Source organism: Schistocerca nitens, chromosome 3 (genome assembly GCF_023898315.1).
Source record: "Schistocerca nitens isolate TAMUIC-IGC-003100 chromosome 3, iqSchNite1.1, whole genome shotgun sequence".
Lineage (NCBI taxonomy): Eukaryota > Metazoa > Arthropoda > Insecta > Orthoptera > Acrididae > Schistocerca > Schistocerca nitens.
The window spans coordinates 412966024-412984061 of record NC_064616.1 but is presented as its reverse complement, the minus strand read 5'-3'; the positions used below and the strand labels follow the sequence as shown (position 1 = coordinate 412984061).

General features: G+C 40.7%; 1 protein-coding gene across 1 annotated transcript in view; it reads left to right on the top strand.

Annotated features, from left to right (window-relative positions):
• Positions 1-18038, top strand: part of LOC126249257 (voltage-dependent calcium channel type A subunit alpha-1) — a 373047-nt gene that overhangs the window by 270408 nt on the left and 84601 nt on the right. Inside the window, exons 14-16 of the mRNA XM_049950912.1 lie at positions 1010-1214; positions 7826-8044; positions 14326-14432. Of these exons, the coding sequence (XP_049806869.1) occupies positions 1010-1214; positions 7826-8044; positions 14326-14432 (531 nt within the window). The remainder of the gene's footprint in view (positions 1-1009; positions 1215-7825; positions 8045-14325; positions 14433-18038) is intronic.

Below are 18038 nucleotides of genomic sequence, written 5' to 3'. Positions count from 1 at the left end.
TGTTGCATTTCCTTCTGGTAGATGCCAACATGCCGAGGAAAAACAAACTACATAAGGGTGAACATTGTCCCCAAGGATAGATTCATTCTCGTTCTGATCTATTGTGCCTTCCAGAGAGACAAGATCACCCAGGGTATGCCACAAAAATATTCCCCAGACTATAATGCTCCCTCTCTGGTCTGGTCCCTTCTGACGATTGTTGCAGGGTGTTTGCTTTCAATCTGATGCAGCATAAAATGTGATTCATCTGAAAAGGCCACCTGTCACCACTCAGTGGATGTCCAGTTATGGTACTATTGTGCAAATTCCCACCTTTGTTGCAAATGAACAGCATTCTGCATGGGTGATTGAGCTAATTGTGCCTGCTGTGGAGGCCCATACAAAGCAATGTTTGCTGGATGGTTATTGTGGAGACACTGTTCATAGCCCCTTGGTTCATCAGGATGGTCAGTTGCTCAACAGTTGCATGTCTATGTGCCCATACATATCTTCGCAGCTGTCATTAACCCATGTATCTATGGCCTGTGGTATGCCACAGTTGTCTCAGTGCCAGTTTTGTATAGTGCCATTTTGCCATACACGGTGTAATTCAACCATGGCAGCAAGCAAACAGTTAACAAACTTAGCCATTTCAGAAATGCTTTGTCTCTTATCCCGAAAGCAAATGATCATGCCCTTTTGAACATCACCCAAATTGCTCTGTTTCCACATTATGACAATGACTGAACTGTTTTCTGCATCCCCTGACACTATTTATATACCCTTCACTGCTAGTGCTGCTACCTGCCATCTGTGTGTGGTTATTGCATGTTGATGTCAATCATAGGCATTGGTTTCATTAATGTGGCTGGACCATGCATATGAACCATCATGAAAATGTGTGCAAGAAACATTCCTTTATAACAGTGTGAGAATCTTCTAGAGAAATAGATATTACATACATCTGTTTTGATTTAGAAATAATGAGAGAATGCCAGAGTCACTCAACTAATGAATGTATGATCCACAGGTACTGGTCATCGCTGCGCAATCTTGTGATATCCTTGTTGAATTCGATGCGCTCCATCATCTCACTTCTGTTCCTGCTCTTCCTGTTTATCCTTATTTTTGCCTTACTTGGTATGCAGTTGTTTGGTGGTCAATTTAATTTTGAAGATGAGACGCCACCCACAAACTTCAACACATTTCCTATTGCTCTACTGACAGTCTTCCAAGTAAGTAGCCTTTCTTTAAATAAGAAAGAACATGATTTATGAACATTTGTCATTTATTATTTATTGTTGTGTGAAGCTTGGTTTTTTATAATTGTATAAAAGGCGAAGTATAATAATTTGTTATATTTCTCATTTCATCAAAAGCATAGAGACGGTCTTAAGGTGATGTTCTAGGAAAACTCATTAATTGGTGTTTTGGGTTTATATGAGTCCTAGCAGGAAACAAGAAGCACCCAGAAGGGGAGAAGGGTATGTAATAAAACTTCATGGTTTGAAAGGGTATGTGATGTTATTTGAGTAATTACAAAATTGACTCAAATTTAGAAAGAACTCAGCAGTATGATTCCACTTACACGTATGGCGTTGCACAGCCTCCGGCCCAAATGCATGCACTCATTTTGTGGGAAAGGGTGTCATCAAGCTATTGAATCTTCTTCTAAGACAGACTGTCGACAACTGTTGTAACTGGTCGTTAATATTCTGGTTACTGGCACTAAGACAACAGTTGATGTCCAAGCTGGTATGACAAATTTTCTATCAAGGACAGATCTGGGGATCTTCCTGGCCACTGAAGCATCTCAACATCATGCAGACAGTTCATAGAGACATGTACCATGTATGGACGTGTGTTGTCCTGTTGAAAAATGACACCATGATACTGACACATGAGAAGTAACACACAAGGATGCAGGATGTCCATGATGTACCATTGTGCTGTCAGAGCTCTCTCAATCACTAAAAGCTCTAACCTGAAGTCGTACCTGATGGCTCCTCACACCATGATACTAGGAGTAACACTGCTGCGCTTCTCTAAAACATTGGAAAAGTTTGACATCTCCCGAGGTCACCACCATACTCACCGGTAATGGTCGTGGTGGTAAGATAAGGTTGACTGGAACCTTTACGACAAGTACGCATGCCCACATGTTTCCATGCAGTGTGACATCATACCACCAGCATGTCTGAATACCCTGAGAATCTGGATATTGCACATTTTGACCAGTAAGCCAAAAGGAGAACAACCTTGAGGTCCCTTTAAAACTCTGTCAGGTGCTGATAACACTGTGTCACATGAGTATGCAGCATCTTTGTGTCCTTCACAGTGATCACTCAATATCTGATGCTATTTATGCCCCTTTTATATCAAACCAGGCCTGGTAACAGCACTAAACATGGACAACTTTAATGCACTGTGGTGATCATTGTGTCTGTGACAGAGAATGACCCCTCTAATCATTTACATACTCACTAATGGTATGTATGTGTATGAAGTTGTGAGCCCCATCCGTAAAGTAAATTTCCCTGGTGTCATGAACAGAAAAAGAACACAGTTGAAAGATTTATTGTGACAGATACAGGAAGCATTGATCTGTTTTTCGATATATTCACCATTGGAATACAGACATTTCAGTAATGAAACACTGCACCAGTTATTGCTCAGCACAATGCATTTCAAGAATCATTCTCATAGTCAAATGCAAATTGCAAATATTTGCAATTGACAGTGAGATTAAATTTTTGAAACATGTTCTAAGCATGAAAAATACACAGCTAGTGCAGTCTTTCATTATTTAAATCATGAATGATACAGCTGCAGGCTTTCCAATAACATTGACTATGATGAACTGACATTTTGTTGAGTGGGACCAAATTCAGACATTTCTTGTCCCTTAGGACCAACTGTTGTATGCCAGTGTCACAGAAGTTTGCCAATTGGAACTGTATCCACTGTCTGACAACAATTTCTCCCTCTCATTTAGTTTAATAATGCTGACTCTGACTAAACAGGAAATTCATAAGGTTCTGAAACAGATGGAAATAACTGGGTGTGAGGTTCAGGCTGTAGGGTGGATGGTCAAATTTCTCTCAGCCAAGTGTTTGCAGGAGCTCTGTTGTCCATCAGGCCATCTGTGGTTGACCATTATTCTGCAGCAAGACAACATAGGCGCTAAGAATACCATGCCGCTTTTCTAAGTGGATCTTTGCAATTTCTGCATTGTTTTGCAGTAATGCTCATCATTCACCATCTCACATCTGGTCAGGAGTTCAATGAGGAGAACTGCCTGACTGTCCCAGAACAAAAAACACAGCACTTTTTGCATCAAAACAGATGTGAAATGTGCTTATAGCATTGTTAACCAGGAGCCCCTGGTGAAACTCTTTATATTTGATGCCACTTCAGCAACTTGCACATGGATGATGATGAAATGTTCTAAGGACAATGTTCTAAGGACAAATCTCTCTCACACACACAGATACACAGAGTTCTGAGCAGAGAAAATCCCTCACCCGGCCAGGAATCAAAACCAGCCCCCTGTGGCAGAGAGTCAACGACATAGATTACAAGGCCAAAAGCTGCTGACTGTACCAACACAATCTACATTAATTTCATCTTGCAGGTAGAGTTACTGTCATGCCCATGCATAGATTGCTGCTTGGTTTGTAGGGTTTTGTGTGGAATCAACAACTCGTCACCTTTGATGATCCAGTCTAGAAATTCACCACCGTCATCATGTTACCACTGTTGAAAAGTCAGAACTGTCCTAATGGGCTTTGCTTTGTGTTCTGGAGTCAGATGCTTCAGTACCCACCTGCTGCACAATTTCTGGAACAACAGGTGCTCTGAGACAATTCCATGCAACAAGGATTGGTGCATCTTTGGGAACTGCCTGCTGAGTTTCATTGAGTGTGAAGTGATGGTTTGCCATAATGCATTCCTGCACAAGTTCTATAAGGTCTCCTGTAATGGTGGATGATCTCACACTGCGCTCCTCAGTTTGGCAACCAGATTGGTTACCTGGTGCAAAGTCTCTACACCAATGATGTGTCATGTTCTTTCTCATGACATTAGGACCATAGACATGACATAACTGATGATGAATTTCAATTGATGCTGTGTTTCATGCATTCAGAAACTTTATCACTGAGTGCATTTTACACACAGTGGAAGCTGGAACACGAGCCTCCACTTTCAACCGCTGCCTCAAAGCTTCTGTGAGACCTTCGGGAGTTCCTTTAGCACATGTTCAATATCACATTACTACTGTATCACATACACTCAGTTGATTTGAGCAACATATGATTTGCTAGTTTTGGTACGACATGAAAACTTACTTTATGAACGTGTCACATTGACATCCAACCATGTCTTCTGGGTGGTTCACTTTCTTTGTCAGGCAGAATAACTTCTAAAAACACCCAAACATTTTTTTAGATTATACCTCTAACTTTCTTTCAGAAAAAGGCTATTTTGAATTTACTAAGTTTTTGAAAATAAACACTAGTGTAATCATTAATATTTTTTTTAGATATAAGACTCCCAAATGTGCCACTTAACATAAAAATTATGAATCTTATAGACAGGTAGTATATGTGTCTGGCAGAATTTCTGGGAAATGAGCTACCGCGTCGGTATTAGATGTTACTGCTTTCAGGATTCCTCCTTTTTGCCAGCAGTTAGTTCATACAGTACTTCAAACCTTTGCAATGTTTCTCCAGACAGATTATTGTTAGCCTGAATACCATATTTTTTGTCTGTTTCAGCATTTTTTGACTCATCAGTGCTGTGAACTTTATTGTCAATAAATATACAATATGCTTAGAAATTGATGCTGAGGTATTCATCTTGAATGGACTCCATTGTTGCATTTATCTAGAAATTATTACTCTCATTAGAATGTTATCATTAATCACAGTTGCTATATGAAAAATCATTTCTCTTTCAATGTCTTTCTTCTACAATTTGCTGCTAACACATTCATTTACTTACAGAAAGTGTAGTAATGATTATTCAGTGTATAGTTGGTGGAAAACATGTTGTTATTCTGTTTACTTATGATACCGTATTTCCTCATACTAATTTGGAACATACATCTACCAAAGCTCAAATGAGACACATACTTCAGATAAAAATTCTAAGACCTCTACTTCATATTCCATGAGAAACTATCTCTCTACTAAGAAGCATTCTCTTTTTGTTTCTATTTCTTCCAACAAGAGCTTCCCCTTTCATACTTTTTTTCAGAATGTTATCTTCCTTTCCCCTTCATTTGTTATTGCACCATATCTGTATCATCTGCTTCTTACTGAATAAAGGCTACCTATAGTTATTTATGTAAGTATGTGGTAGTGTTGCTGGTAGCGAGTTTTGTACACAGTGTGAAAATGAATTAGCCCACAAAATCATCAAAATACTCTTAAGACTTTTCTCTTCTTTCCCATCCTTATGTGAGTGCAAGCACAGTGTTCACCTTCTGTATTTAAGTATCAGTTCAGCATATATTCCCACCCCACATGTAAGATTTCATTTTTAGTTGTATTTTTTTAAATTTACATATTCTTCCCTCAAAATAGTCTGTAATGGGAGACCAAATTTAAGTAAAGTAACAAGAAAAATGTTTATTGACTCAGAATAATGGAAATAAGGGGTAACATTTCTTATTCTACAGGGTGTTACAAAAAGGTATGGCCAAACTTTCAGGAAACATTCCTCACACACAAAGAAAGAAAATATGTTATGTGGACATGTGTCCGGAAATGCTTACTTTCCATGTTAGAGCTCATTTTATTACTTCTCTTCAAATCACATTAATCATGGAATGGAAACACACAGCAACAGAACGTACCAGCGTGACTTCAAACACTTTGTTACAGGAAATGTTCAAAAATGTCCTCCGTTAGTGAGGATACATGCACCCACCCTCCGTCGCATGGAATCCCTGATGCGCTGATGCAGCCCTGGAGAATGGCGTATTGTATCACAGCCGTCCACAATACGAGCACGAAGAGTCTTTACATTTGGTACCGGGTTTGTGTAGACAAGAGCTTTCAAATGCCCCCATAAATGAAAGTCAAGAGGGTTGAGGTCAGGAGAGCGTGGAGCCCATGGAATTGGTCCACCTCTACCAATCCATCGGTCACCGAATCTGTTGTTGAGAAGCGTACGAACACTTCGACTGAAATGTGCAGGAGCTCCATCGTGCATGAACCACATGTTGTGTCGTACTTGTAAAGGCACATGTTCTAGCAGCACAGGTAGAGTATCCCGTATGAAATCATGATAACGCGCTCCATTGAGCGTAGGTGGAAGAACATGGGTCACAATCAAGACATCACCAACAATGCCTGCCCAAATGTTCACAGAAAATCTGTGTTGATGACGTGATTGCACAACTGCGTGTGGATTCTTGTCAGCCCACACATGTTGATTGTGAAAATTTACAATTTGATCACGTTGGAATGAAGCCTCATCCGTAAAGAGAACATTTGCACTGAAATGAGGATTGACACAATGTTGGATGAACCATTCGCAGAAGTGTACCCATGGAGGCCAATCAGCTGATGATAGTGCCTACACACGCTGTACATGGTACGGAAACAACTGGTTCTCCCGTAGCACTCTCCATACAGTGACATGGTCAATGTTACCTTGTACAGCAGTAACTTCTCTGACGCTGACATTAGGGTTATCGTCGAATGCATGAAGAATTGCCTCGTCCATTGCAGGTGTCCTCGTCGTTCTAGGTCTTCCCCAGTCACGAGTCATAGGCTGGAATGTTCCGTGCTCCCTAAGACACCGATCAATTGCTTTGAACGTCTTCCTGTCGGGACACCTTCGTTCTGGAAATCTGTCTCGATACAAATGTACCGCGCCATGACTATTGCCCCGTGCTAATCCATACATCAAATAGGCATCTGCCAACTCCGCATTTGTAAACATTGCACTGACTGCAAAACCACGTTTGTGATGAACACTAACCTGTTGATGCTATGTACTGATGTACTTGATGCTAATACTGTAAAGCAATGAATCGCGTGACAACACAAGCACCGAGGTCAACATTACCTTCCTTCAATTGGGCCTACTGGCGGTGAATCGAGGAAGTACAGTACATACTGATGAAACTAAAATGAGCTCTAACATGGAAATTAAGCGTTTCTGGACACATGTCCACATAACATCTTTTCTTTATTTGTGTGTGAGGAATGTTTCCTGAAAGTTTGGCTGTACCTTTTTGTAACACCCTGTATAAATGCATTAATAAGGATCATACGAGAACTAAATCTACAACATTTTCCAATACGAAAATATTATAATTGAAGTAGACTGATATGTGAAATATCATATTCTAGATAACAGAAGTGCAGAGTGTAACTAAAAATGAAACAGAATTAAGTGTCTTTTGTGGTAACATTGGAAACTGTTTGGCACATTTTATGTAGTCAATCTGTGCATATTCTTAAATGATTAAAAGTTTCTGTAACAGTGTAGTGTTGTATCATGTAAGTTTCTGTATTTTATTTTTGATATGCTGTCATATCTAGCATTCTGCCCTGAACCATTGATTTTTAAGTTCACTTCAGAAAAATAATTCTAAGAGAATTTTATACTTTGAACCTTAGTAAACAGCATACACTTATTTATTTTTATCAATAATTAAACTGCTGATATTTAATGATACTTATTAATTTATTTTTTGACAATAGCATATGTTTATTTCTGAAGACAAAATTCTAAAAATTAATTAATGAAAAAATGTGCTGTAAGCAAACTAATCTGTTTTCATATCATCTCTGGATGATACTTACGATTAGACTAATTTACATTCCAGATTCTTACTGGTGAGGACTGGAATGAAGTGATGTATCAAGGAATTCGTTCTCAGGGTGGAAATAGTGGTGGTATGATCTACTCACTTTATTTTATCATTTTGGTTCTGTTCGGAAACTATACACTGCTGAATGTGTTCTTGGCCATTGCTGTTGACAATCTGGCCAATGCACAAGAACTGACTGCAGCAGAAGAAGAGCAAGAAGAGGAAGATAAAGAGGTAAGAACTCTTAACATATCTGTGGTGATGGAAAAACAGTGTAGTTGTAACAAATTTCATGAAGTGTATAGGATTACTTTGTATGTATTGTAGTGTGACAGTACCTCACACATGTGGCAACAATAGATTGTAGAGTTTCATGTGTTCAAATGCCCTTGTGAGGCCAATTGAGGAGCTACTTGATTCAGAAGTCGTGGCCCTGGTCATGAAAACTGACAGTGGCTGGGAGAGCAATGTGCTGACCACATGCCCCTCCAGATCCACATCCAGTGGTGCCTATCGGCTGAGAATAACACAGCGGTTGGTCAGTAGCATTGGGCCTTTCAAGGCCTGTTTGGCCAGAGTTGTGTGTTCAGATGTTGACACAGTGTGCTAAAAGCGTGACAAGTTGTCTGCTCCAAATGGTTCAAATGGCTCTGAGCACTATGGGACTTAACTTCTGAGGTCATCAGTCCCCTAGAACTTAGAACTACTTAAACCTAACTAACCTAAGGACATCACACACATCCATGCCCAAGGCAGGATTCGAACCTGCGACCGAAGCAGTCGCGCGGTTCCAGACTGTAGTGCCTAGAACCGCTCGGCCACTCCGGGCCGGCTGTCTGCTCCCATAGCATGTCCATGTCACCTGTGCTGTAAACTGAAATGCACAATATTTTGAGCAGCATATACTTCATGACAAAATAAAGACCACCCCCACCCCCGCTCAGGTACTGTGGGCTTGTTAATAGAGACATTGATGGTACCAATTGGCAACTATCCATCTTGTCAAATGAATAACTTGAATTTAACCTACATTGTTGGGCAGGTAGGTAAACGTTGCTATAGAGGTGGACATCACATCCCAGAATAGATTAGCCAACATTATAATGGACTTTATGGTCTGTGATTCTATTTGGTTTCATGGAAATTTTATAGATTCCAAACTGTTAGTAGTAGCTGCACCAGGGAAGTTACAGGGACCTAAGCAATATGTGTCCTTTGGCGCATTCCAAGTGCTGTATTTCAACAGGAGGTTTGTGTATTATCTCATTCCACTTTCTCTCCCTTCTTTCTTTCATGTCCATTGCTGCTAGCACTCTTAGTTTAAACCTACCTTCCCATAATTTGTATTTATTATCATATTTATCATGAAAGAATGTCAATTGTGTGGTTTTGCCTACACTACTATAATTTCTAAATGTAATGTTCTATATTAGATGTGACTTTTAACATACTTATTGTAATATATGTAATATAAAATAAATATAATACCTAGTTAGATGTAAGAGAGGGCCTGCTGGTCCTAGTCTTGTCAATTTAAATAAATCAATAAATTAATCCACATATCATAAGTAATTTTCAAGACTCCTTTGCATGACAAAATCATTTCTTCTGTGACCAACTTGGTTTATTTGACATGTTAACTGTGGATGCACTGGATAGCGAACAATAAAGCAAAGAACCTTCCCATAAGTTTACCTTTTCAGAACAATAAGAAGATATTATCATGAAATATGACAAATTATTGATTCCATTGCTCATATCAGTGTTATTTCTAGTAGGTTTTTTTTTTTTTTGGGTGGGGGGGGGGGGGGTGGGGATATTTGAGTGTTAAATGGGGAAAGGCAGGTATGTGTTCCAGTTTGCAACACTAATCCATCCCTTCTTCCTATGTACCTAGTCATGTGGCTACTTTTTAATAAGCTGCAAAATGAACTAATGGTCTTTATTCACATGCTGTATGGCATTAACACTGAGAACATACTTTACTATGTTGTAAATGTCCCTTGTAGTACTCTGTACTAGGCCACCCTGGACATCCCATTGTAGCTGTGCTCCACTGAAAGAACCTCAGCTCTAGTTGGCCAACACTTCAAACCCAATGTCAAATCCCTTACCAGGGGCATGAACCACTTCCTTCATTGCCTCTCCATTGTCCCCACTACATTAAAACATGGTTACTTGGCATGTCGCTGTTGACGCCACCTCCCTATACACCAACATCCCCATGTGCGTGGCCTCGAACCATCAGACACTAAGCACTACCACACCCAAGATCATGCTCATTCCACAATAACCACCTCATTCCTAATGCATGTTACCACTTATATCCTAAATCACAACTAATTTTCCTATGAGGGGAAGATATATTAACAAATCTGCTTCACAGTCATGGCACCTTATATGTCAGCCCGTGTGGGTGACCTGGAGTAAATCTTCCTAGCCATGCACGATCCTAAACCCCTGGTGTTGTGCAGGTTAACTGATGATCTCCTATCTACTGTGTCCTATCTCCTTCACTTGGTCGTCACTAGCTCAGTGTGCCAAATTTCTTGATATTGACCTCCACCTCTCTGATGGCTCCATAGGGACCTCCATCCATTTAAAGCCTCCAACTGTCAACAATACTTCCACTTTGATAGATAAATAAAAAGCCTAAGAAGTTTCTCTCATGTACCTTAAACAGCACATCTGCAGTAATAAGCAGTCCCTTTCCCATTATGCTGAAGCCCTTCACAGACAAAAACCAACCTTCAAACCCTGTTCATGAACATCTTCCATGTATATCTACACATGCTCCAAATTCTCCAACCACCCCCCATGTACCAGCTACAGAAGATCTGTTCCATTATTACCAAATATCATCCTAGACTGGGAAAACTAAACCACATCCTCCAACAGGGCTTCATTTATCTTCCATTGTGCCCTGAAATAAAGAACACCCTTCCCACCTTTCCCATATTCCACTGCCCTCTCAGTCTATGAAATATCAAGGTCCATTCTGACCCTACACTTAATTGCAACTCCTTGTCACATAGGTCATAGCCCTGTGGAAGGCCCAAGTTCAAGAATGGACCTATGCACCCTTGCAGCACAATTACTCCTGCCCTGCCATAGGCATATCCTGCCATACCAGAAGTGGGACCATATCAGAAACAAGCCATTTTTGATATAAATGTGTTGGTAAATTTTGAGACATGTCATGACTCAAGACTAGATCTAAATTATATAGATATCTGAGATTTAGCAGAATCATATGAAATCACTTCTAGATGAGTACACGAAATCTGTAATGAATAAAAACTCAGTACTTCAGATCAGATTCAAGGCTGTGGGAGGCAAATGCTCTGTCTTATGGGTACTTATGATGACTAATGTTTGGATAATGCATGTTTTGCACTTTTCCTTTGTACTACCAGCTTACACACTGAAAGTTGCTTGGTTATAAAAGTGTTTGGGTTCATGGAATACATTCAAAGAATCAGTGAAGAATTATGAAGTTGAAGTTCAATGCAGCTGAACATACAAAACTTGCACTGAGCAGCAAGCCACTGTTGGTGGTTGAGATACGAACTCAAGCCTGAAATAAAGAAATGAGTGAGTAGAATTAAGAAGTTGAAGTTTATAACTATTTTAGAACTTACTGACTTAAACTAGAGGTCTTGGGTTTTATCAAAAATGAGAAATATATGTCCAAGTCAGGTGTCTAAAGCTGAGGCAAGTATATGGTGGAGGCCATTGAGAAACTTTGTGAATAAATGCCCTGGGCTATCTATAGCCTGAAAATGAAAGAAAAACTGAAACAAACTGAAAACAGTAATATGAGATTGTGCAAATTTGTGATGCTTTGTAGTAAGAGAAGAACTAAAATATTTTATATCTTTCACAAAGTGTGACAATAACTTTTAGCAAAATCATTTTAAATTTTATTTTATGAGACATACATACATATATGACTAACTGGACTGCATTATGCGCTCCTTAAAATCACACAAAAGCTGTATAGTCTACTATAATAATTTCCTTACTTTTCTTTTTTTATTCAGAGACGTATGAAAAAAAAATTTTGTCTCCTTAAATGTTTGAAGTGATTATATCACAAACACTTATTAAAAAAATCTTTATTTTCAAAGAATGCTCAGAAGCACTTTGAGTGCCACAGTAATTCTTTAAGACAGAACATCATTGTTATGAATACAAGACAGATTATTGGTTTTCCTTGTCTCCTATGATTTTTGTTTCCATTTTCCTGGCTTTCCTTTCTCAGGCCTATGTAAGGAGACCACTCATTGAAAAGCAGAAGTATTGAGTTGTCTATAGGCACACACGAAGAAAAGAAAGGAGTTATACTTTGATGAACTAGAATACACACACACACACACACACACACACACACACACACACACACACACACGCGCGTGTACACACAGAGGGAGATGGCTGGTTTGCAGACTAAGAATGCGGAAGAGAGGGCTGGCAGATATTTGGGCTGGCATGATTGTAAAGGAAGGTGGGAAGGGGCACATGCTGAGGGTGACTTGGGACAGGAATTGGGAGGGGGTGACAGCATAGAGGAAACTGTTAGGTTTAGGTAGAGGGTGCAGGGACAGTGGGGTACCTGAGATTGTGGCCAGGATTGTTATGAGAATGGAGGCTGTACTGTGAGGATAACTCCCATCTATATAGTTTAGAGAAGTTGGTTGTGGAGGGAAGGATCCAGATGGCATGCCTTTCAAACTGAACTGCATGTTGTGCCACCAGATGGTCAATTTTGTTTTTGAAAACAGCTTGGCAGTGGCCATTCGTCCTTGTGGACAGCTGGTTGGTAATCATTCCAACATAAAATGCTGTATAGTGTTTGCAGCAGAGTTGATATATGACATTGCTGCTTTCATAGGTAGCCCAGCCTCTGATGGAGTAGGATGAGCCTGTGACAGGGCTGGAGTAAGAGGTGTTGGGTGTATGGATTGGGCAGGTGTTGCACCTTGATCTGCCAAAGCAAGTGGTTGGGAGTCGGAGTGGGGTAGGGATGGAATAGGATATTGTGTAGGTTGGATGTGCAATGGAACACCACTTTAGGAGGGGTGGGAGAGAGTCTTGGGTAGGATGTCCCTCATTTCAGGACACAATGAGAGGTAATCTGAGCTGGCAAAGGATAAGGTTCAGTTGTTCTAGTCCAGGGTGATACTGGGTGAAGAGGGTGGCACTTCTTAGTGGCTGATTCTTGGGAGTAGTGGAAGGATTAGGGGTGTTTGAAGATGTGGCATGGAAAATCTGTTTGTGGGCTAGGTTTGAAGGGTATTGCCTGTCTGTGAAAGCCTTTCTGAGAGGCCTTCAGGCTACTGGACAAGTGAGTTCATGTAACTGCAGATATGTCATCCATGGGTGGCTAGGCTGTATAGGAGGGATTTTTTGTTGTGGAAGGAGTGGCGACTGTTAAAATGCAGGTACTGGTGCTGGTTAGTGAGTTTCATGTTGACAGGTATGAATGGAGCCATTAGAGGGGTCAGTAAGTCTGGAGCTCATGGTCTTGCAGTAGCGTTCTCGCTTCCTGCGCACAGGGTCCTGGGTTCGATTCCTGGCGGGGTCAGGGATTTTCTCTGCCTCGTGATGACTGGGTGTTGTGTGCCTTTCATCATCATTGACTCGCAAGTTGCCGAAGTGGCGTCAGCTAAAAAGGACTTGCAATTTTGGCAGTTGAACACCCCGCATGGGGTCTCCCAACCAACAATGTCGTACGATAATTTAAAAAAAAAAAAGAGGGGTCAGTTTAATGTCAACAGGTGTGGATGAAGCCATTAGAGAGAGGGAGGCCAATGTCCAGAAAGGTGGTGCATTGAATAGAGAAGAAACAAGTGAAGCAGATGGGAGGAGAAGTATTGAGGTTGTGAAGGAATGTGGATAAGGTGCCTTGGCCATGAGTCCAGGTCATGAAGTTATCATCAATGAACCTGAGCCACTGTAGGTGTTGAGATTTTTTGGTGGTTAGGAAGGTTTCCTCTAGATGGCCCATAAACAAGTCCATGGCACAGTCATGGACACTCCCATGGCACACTCCTATGCTAACCTGTTTGTGGGCCAAGAAAGCAAGCAAGTCGTATTTCTTTTGTGTGCCTATCGACAACTCACCACCTCTGATTTTTGGTGAATGGTCTACTTTAATCATAATGTATTTACATTCTACAAGAGCTTTCCTACAACATTCTGCTCTGTATAAGTTTCGTATGTTTCTTATTTTACTCTGAGTACAGTTCTTTGTTTATCTTTTCTTATAACATTTAAGTATCACATAACTCATGAATCAGCTTCAGCTCTGTAGCTATTATTTATTGGTATCAAAGATGTCCATTACTGTTGTTAGAGCTCATGCATGAAAGGCATTTTGATATCAATTAAAAAAAATTGTTGTAAAAGAGCCTTTAAGCAGTTTTGTGATGTGAGTGTTAAAATAGATATTGTTTTTTGTTTAGGATATTTTGATGGATGTGATTCAAATTTTGAAATGTTTTCTCTTCCAGAAACAGCAAGAAGAACTGCACAAGGAGATGGAAGCTCTGCAGTTAATGGGCGGGTGTAGTTCACCTCCAAAAGTTGAAATATGCCCGCCCTCACCAACGCACAATTTGTAAGTTCTTAATGCATCAAAGTACGTTAGCTGTTAGTTACACTGCCTTAAATGAAGTGAGTTGCACATGACCCAGATCATAGCAAGATAGTCTCTTTCTGTAGTTGAGTAGTTTCTGTCAGCTTTTGTAAATGTCCTAGAAGTACAGGCTATAACCTTCTCTTTTCCATCAGAAATTTGCACCAGAACAGCATCGATCCCATATCCACTGGCATCTGTGTGTAGTTCTGTAGGTGCTTTCTCATTGTACAGACCAAGTACAGGATCAGTTGTCAGAGCTTTTTGCAGCACATCGAAAGAATCTTGTTGAGCTCCATCCCAGATAAATTTAGTATCAGCTTTTAACAACTCTTGGAGTGGCCTGGCTTTGATACCAAAGTCTTTGATAAAATGATGGTAATAAGAACATAACCCAAGGAAGCTTCTCACATCTCTAATACTTGTAGGAATAGGAAATTCTGTTATAGATCTCACCTTTTCTGGGTCTGGCCACACACCTTCATTTGACACAAGGTGTCCAAATATTTTGATTTCTTTTGTTTCAAAGAGACACTTCATTGGATTAAATTTCAGTCCACCTGTTGGAGACACTTAAAAATGGCCCTCAGTCTTTTTATATGTTCATCAAATGTCTCTGAGAACACTTTAATGTCATCTAAATAACAAAGACATATCATCCACTTCAGGTGCCTTAGAAGATTATGTATCATCCATTCAAAAATTGCTGGTGCATTACACAAACCAAACGGCATTACCTTAAACTCATACAGGCCCTCAGGGGTGATGAATGCAGTTTTCTCACAATCAGCCTCATCTACTTCGATTTGACAGTATCCTGAGTACATGTTCATGGTTGAGAGAAACTTAACCCCCTTCAGACAATCTAGTGTATCGTCAATTCGTGGAAGAGGGTAAATGTACTCTTTAGTTGTATTATTAAGCTTCGTGTAATCAACACAAAAGTGCCAACTGCCATCCTTCTTCCTGTCGAGGACCACTGGTGATAATCATGGGCTCTGCGAAGGCTGAATGATGTCATTCTTCATCATTTTCTCTACCTCATTGTGAATTATTCGACATTCCTTGCTGACACACGGTATGCTCTCTGGCTTATTGGTTGATGGTCTACACTGCTAATCTGGTGCTTCACTGTTGATTTGTCTAATTTGCTCTTCGCCTTTGGATTGAAGCATGCAGAGAACTATTGAAGAATGGTAAGTAGCTTCTTCTGTTGTTCCTTAGTGAGATCTGGTGATAGTCAAGCTAGAAGATCTTGTCTCGTAGTGGTAGCGCTAATTTCACCCAGAGACTCACCATGGGAGGTTTCTATGATGTTCAGCTGTTCTTCAATTAACGACTCAGCATTTGCTATGCACATGCATCTTGGAAGGATCTGTGGTTCTCGGCGACAGTTAACTACCCACAATTCACCCAATCTGTTCTTAAATGAGATGACAGAGGCTGGGATGACCAAGTTATTCTTCAGTTGTATGCTTCTCTTACATTCCACTACAAGATTCATGGGTTGCATGGCAGATGCAAATCTTCCTGTCCACAGTATCTCATCTCGTCTAGCATAATCTTCGAGCGACCACAATCTATAATTGCCTGAGAAGCTTTCAAAAAGTCACATCCAAGAATGACATCATGACTACACTCTTGTAAGACAATGAATTCTAAGGGCTGTGTATGGCCACTTATACCCACACGAATGGTACATATTCTTGTAGGCTTTACATATTTCCCATTAGCCATCTTCAGCAGAGATGTTTTGCTGTCAACGAATACGATTTTCTGCAACTGGCAATGGTACTTCTCTGAAATGACTGAATATGATGCTCCAGAGTCCACAAGAGCTTGGGCTGGTCAGCTGTCCATGAGGATATTGACGTAGTTCCCTATCATTTTTGTAGTGACCGACAGCGGAGGATTTTTCTCTTCGGCGGCCTCACCTCCAAGGAAGGTCACACCCTTTAGTTTTCCAGGTTGTGGCAGCTAGGTGATCGGCTGGAGCTTCTAAACAGTGAGGAAGACCTTGATCGGCCTCTCCAGCGGCTAGCTTGCGGTGGTGGTGACCTACGTCATCCTGCACTCACATCTTCTTGTTCATCTTTGTCGTCCTGGAGTTGGCATCGGCTAAGTTCAGTCTGCTGTCTTCCAGCACGGGCGTCATCAAATATCCTCCACCTTTCTCAACAATACCACACCCCATTTCCCGGTCATTCACAGTGGAAACACACTGTTTGGTTATCCAGGCTCCTCCAGACGTCAGTCTTCCTCGGTGTCCAAACAGGTTCCTCATACGGCATTGTAGGAACATAACTCCACTTGGGTCTCAACTTTTTCACCATTTTAAGGCGAAATGAAGGATGAGAGATTGGGTTCAATGTCTTTTCCACTTCCTCCCTTATTACCTCTTGAAGTGTCTCAGTTTTTTGCTCGCTGTGTAATCCAAGTGCCTTCTGAACTTCCTGTCTTACTATGTGACAAAGAACACTTGTGAATCAGTTGCTTCCTCCATCACAGACATCGGTACAATGTTTGGAAGCCGCTCAAACTTCTTGCATGTAATTCTTTTTTTGACGCATTGTCTCGATATGCTGGCACCATTTTATGATGTCGTCTGCTGTCGAAACATCCTTCAGGAGTAGGGCTTGATACATGTCCTCAGCAACACCCTTCATGAGATGTGCAACCTTATCTCCCTCCTTCATTCTAGGATCCACTATTTTACACAGCTCCAAGATGTCTTGAATGTAGGATGCTGTAGTTTCTCCTGGATGCTGTGCCCTGCACTTTAATTTATCTTCAGCCTTGTACTTCTGTCATTGGATGTCTCCAAAATACTTGCTCAGTTCCACCTGGTATACTTCCCAGCTTGTGAGTTTCTCTTCATTGTTCTCATACCATTGTTTGGCAGTGCCCTCCAAGTAGAAAAATACATTAGCCAAACACACGGTGTCATTCCATTCGTTAAATTTGGCTATACACTCATATACCTTCAGCCACTTGTGTGGATCTTGGCCATCATCACCAGAGAACCCGGAAGGATGTCTCATGTGGTGGCACACAGTTGCTGTCATCGTAATGTCCTCTTCTTCTTCTGTCTCTGATAGATTGCGATCTGTTGAATATGGCTTGAACTTGGGTATCTCGCCACGTAAATGGTGGCTCTGTCATGGACTGATGGGAGCCAATGTGTCGTTGATAATTTGTGCTATCACAAGTTCCATAACCCAGCGTCTGCACCAGAATAATGTCATGTATGTAATTAGATGAATGATGAACAATAACTTCACTTAACGGAGGTTTATTCAGCACTTGCACATACAAGAGTGCGGAGCGAACTGCCTCCTGCCAGAATGCATACAGTATATATACAGCTACAGGACATTCCAGTACAATGATTCTTGACATTTGTGGATACTTCTAGAATGTACTCGAACTGAATATACAAATTAAAATTGTACAATACAGGTGAGTTTTGAACTCATGACCCTCCATGCAACAGTTTAGTATCATAACCACTACACCACAGTGCCACTCAGCTTCTGCTGCGACAATATTATGATATGAATCATCTACTAATAACCTACACTGAAGCAC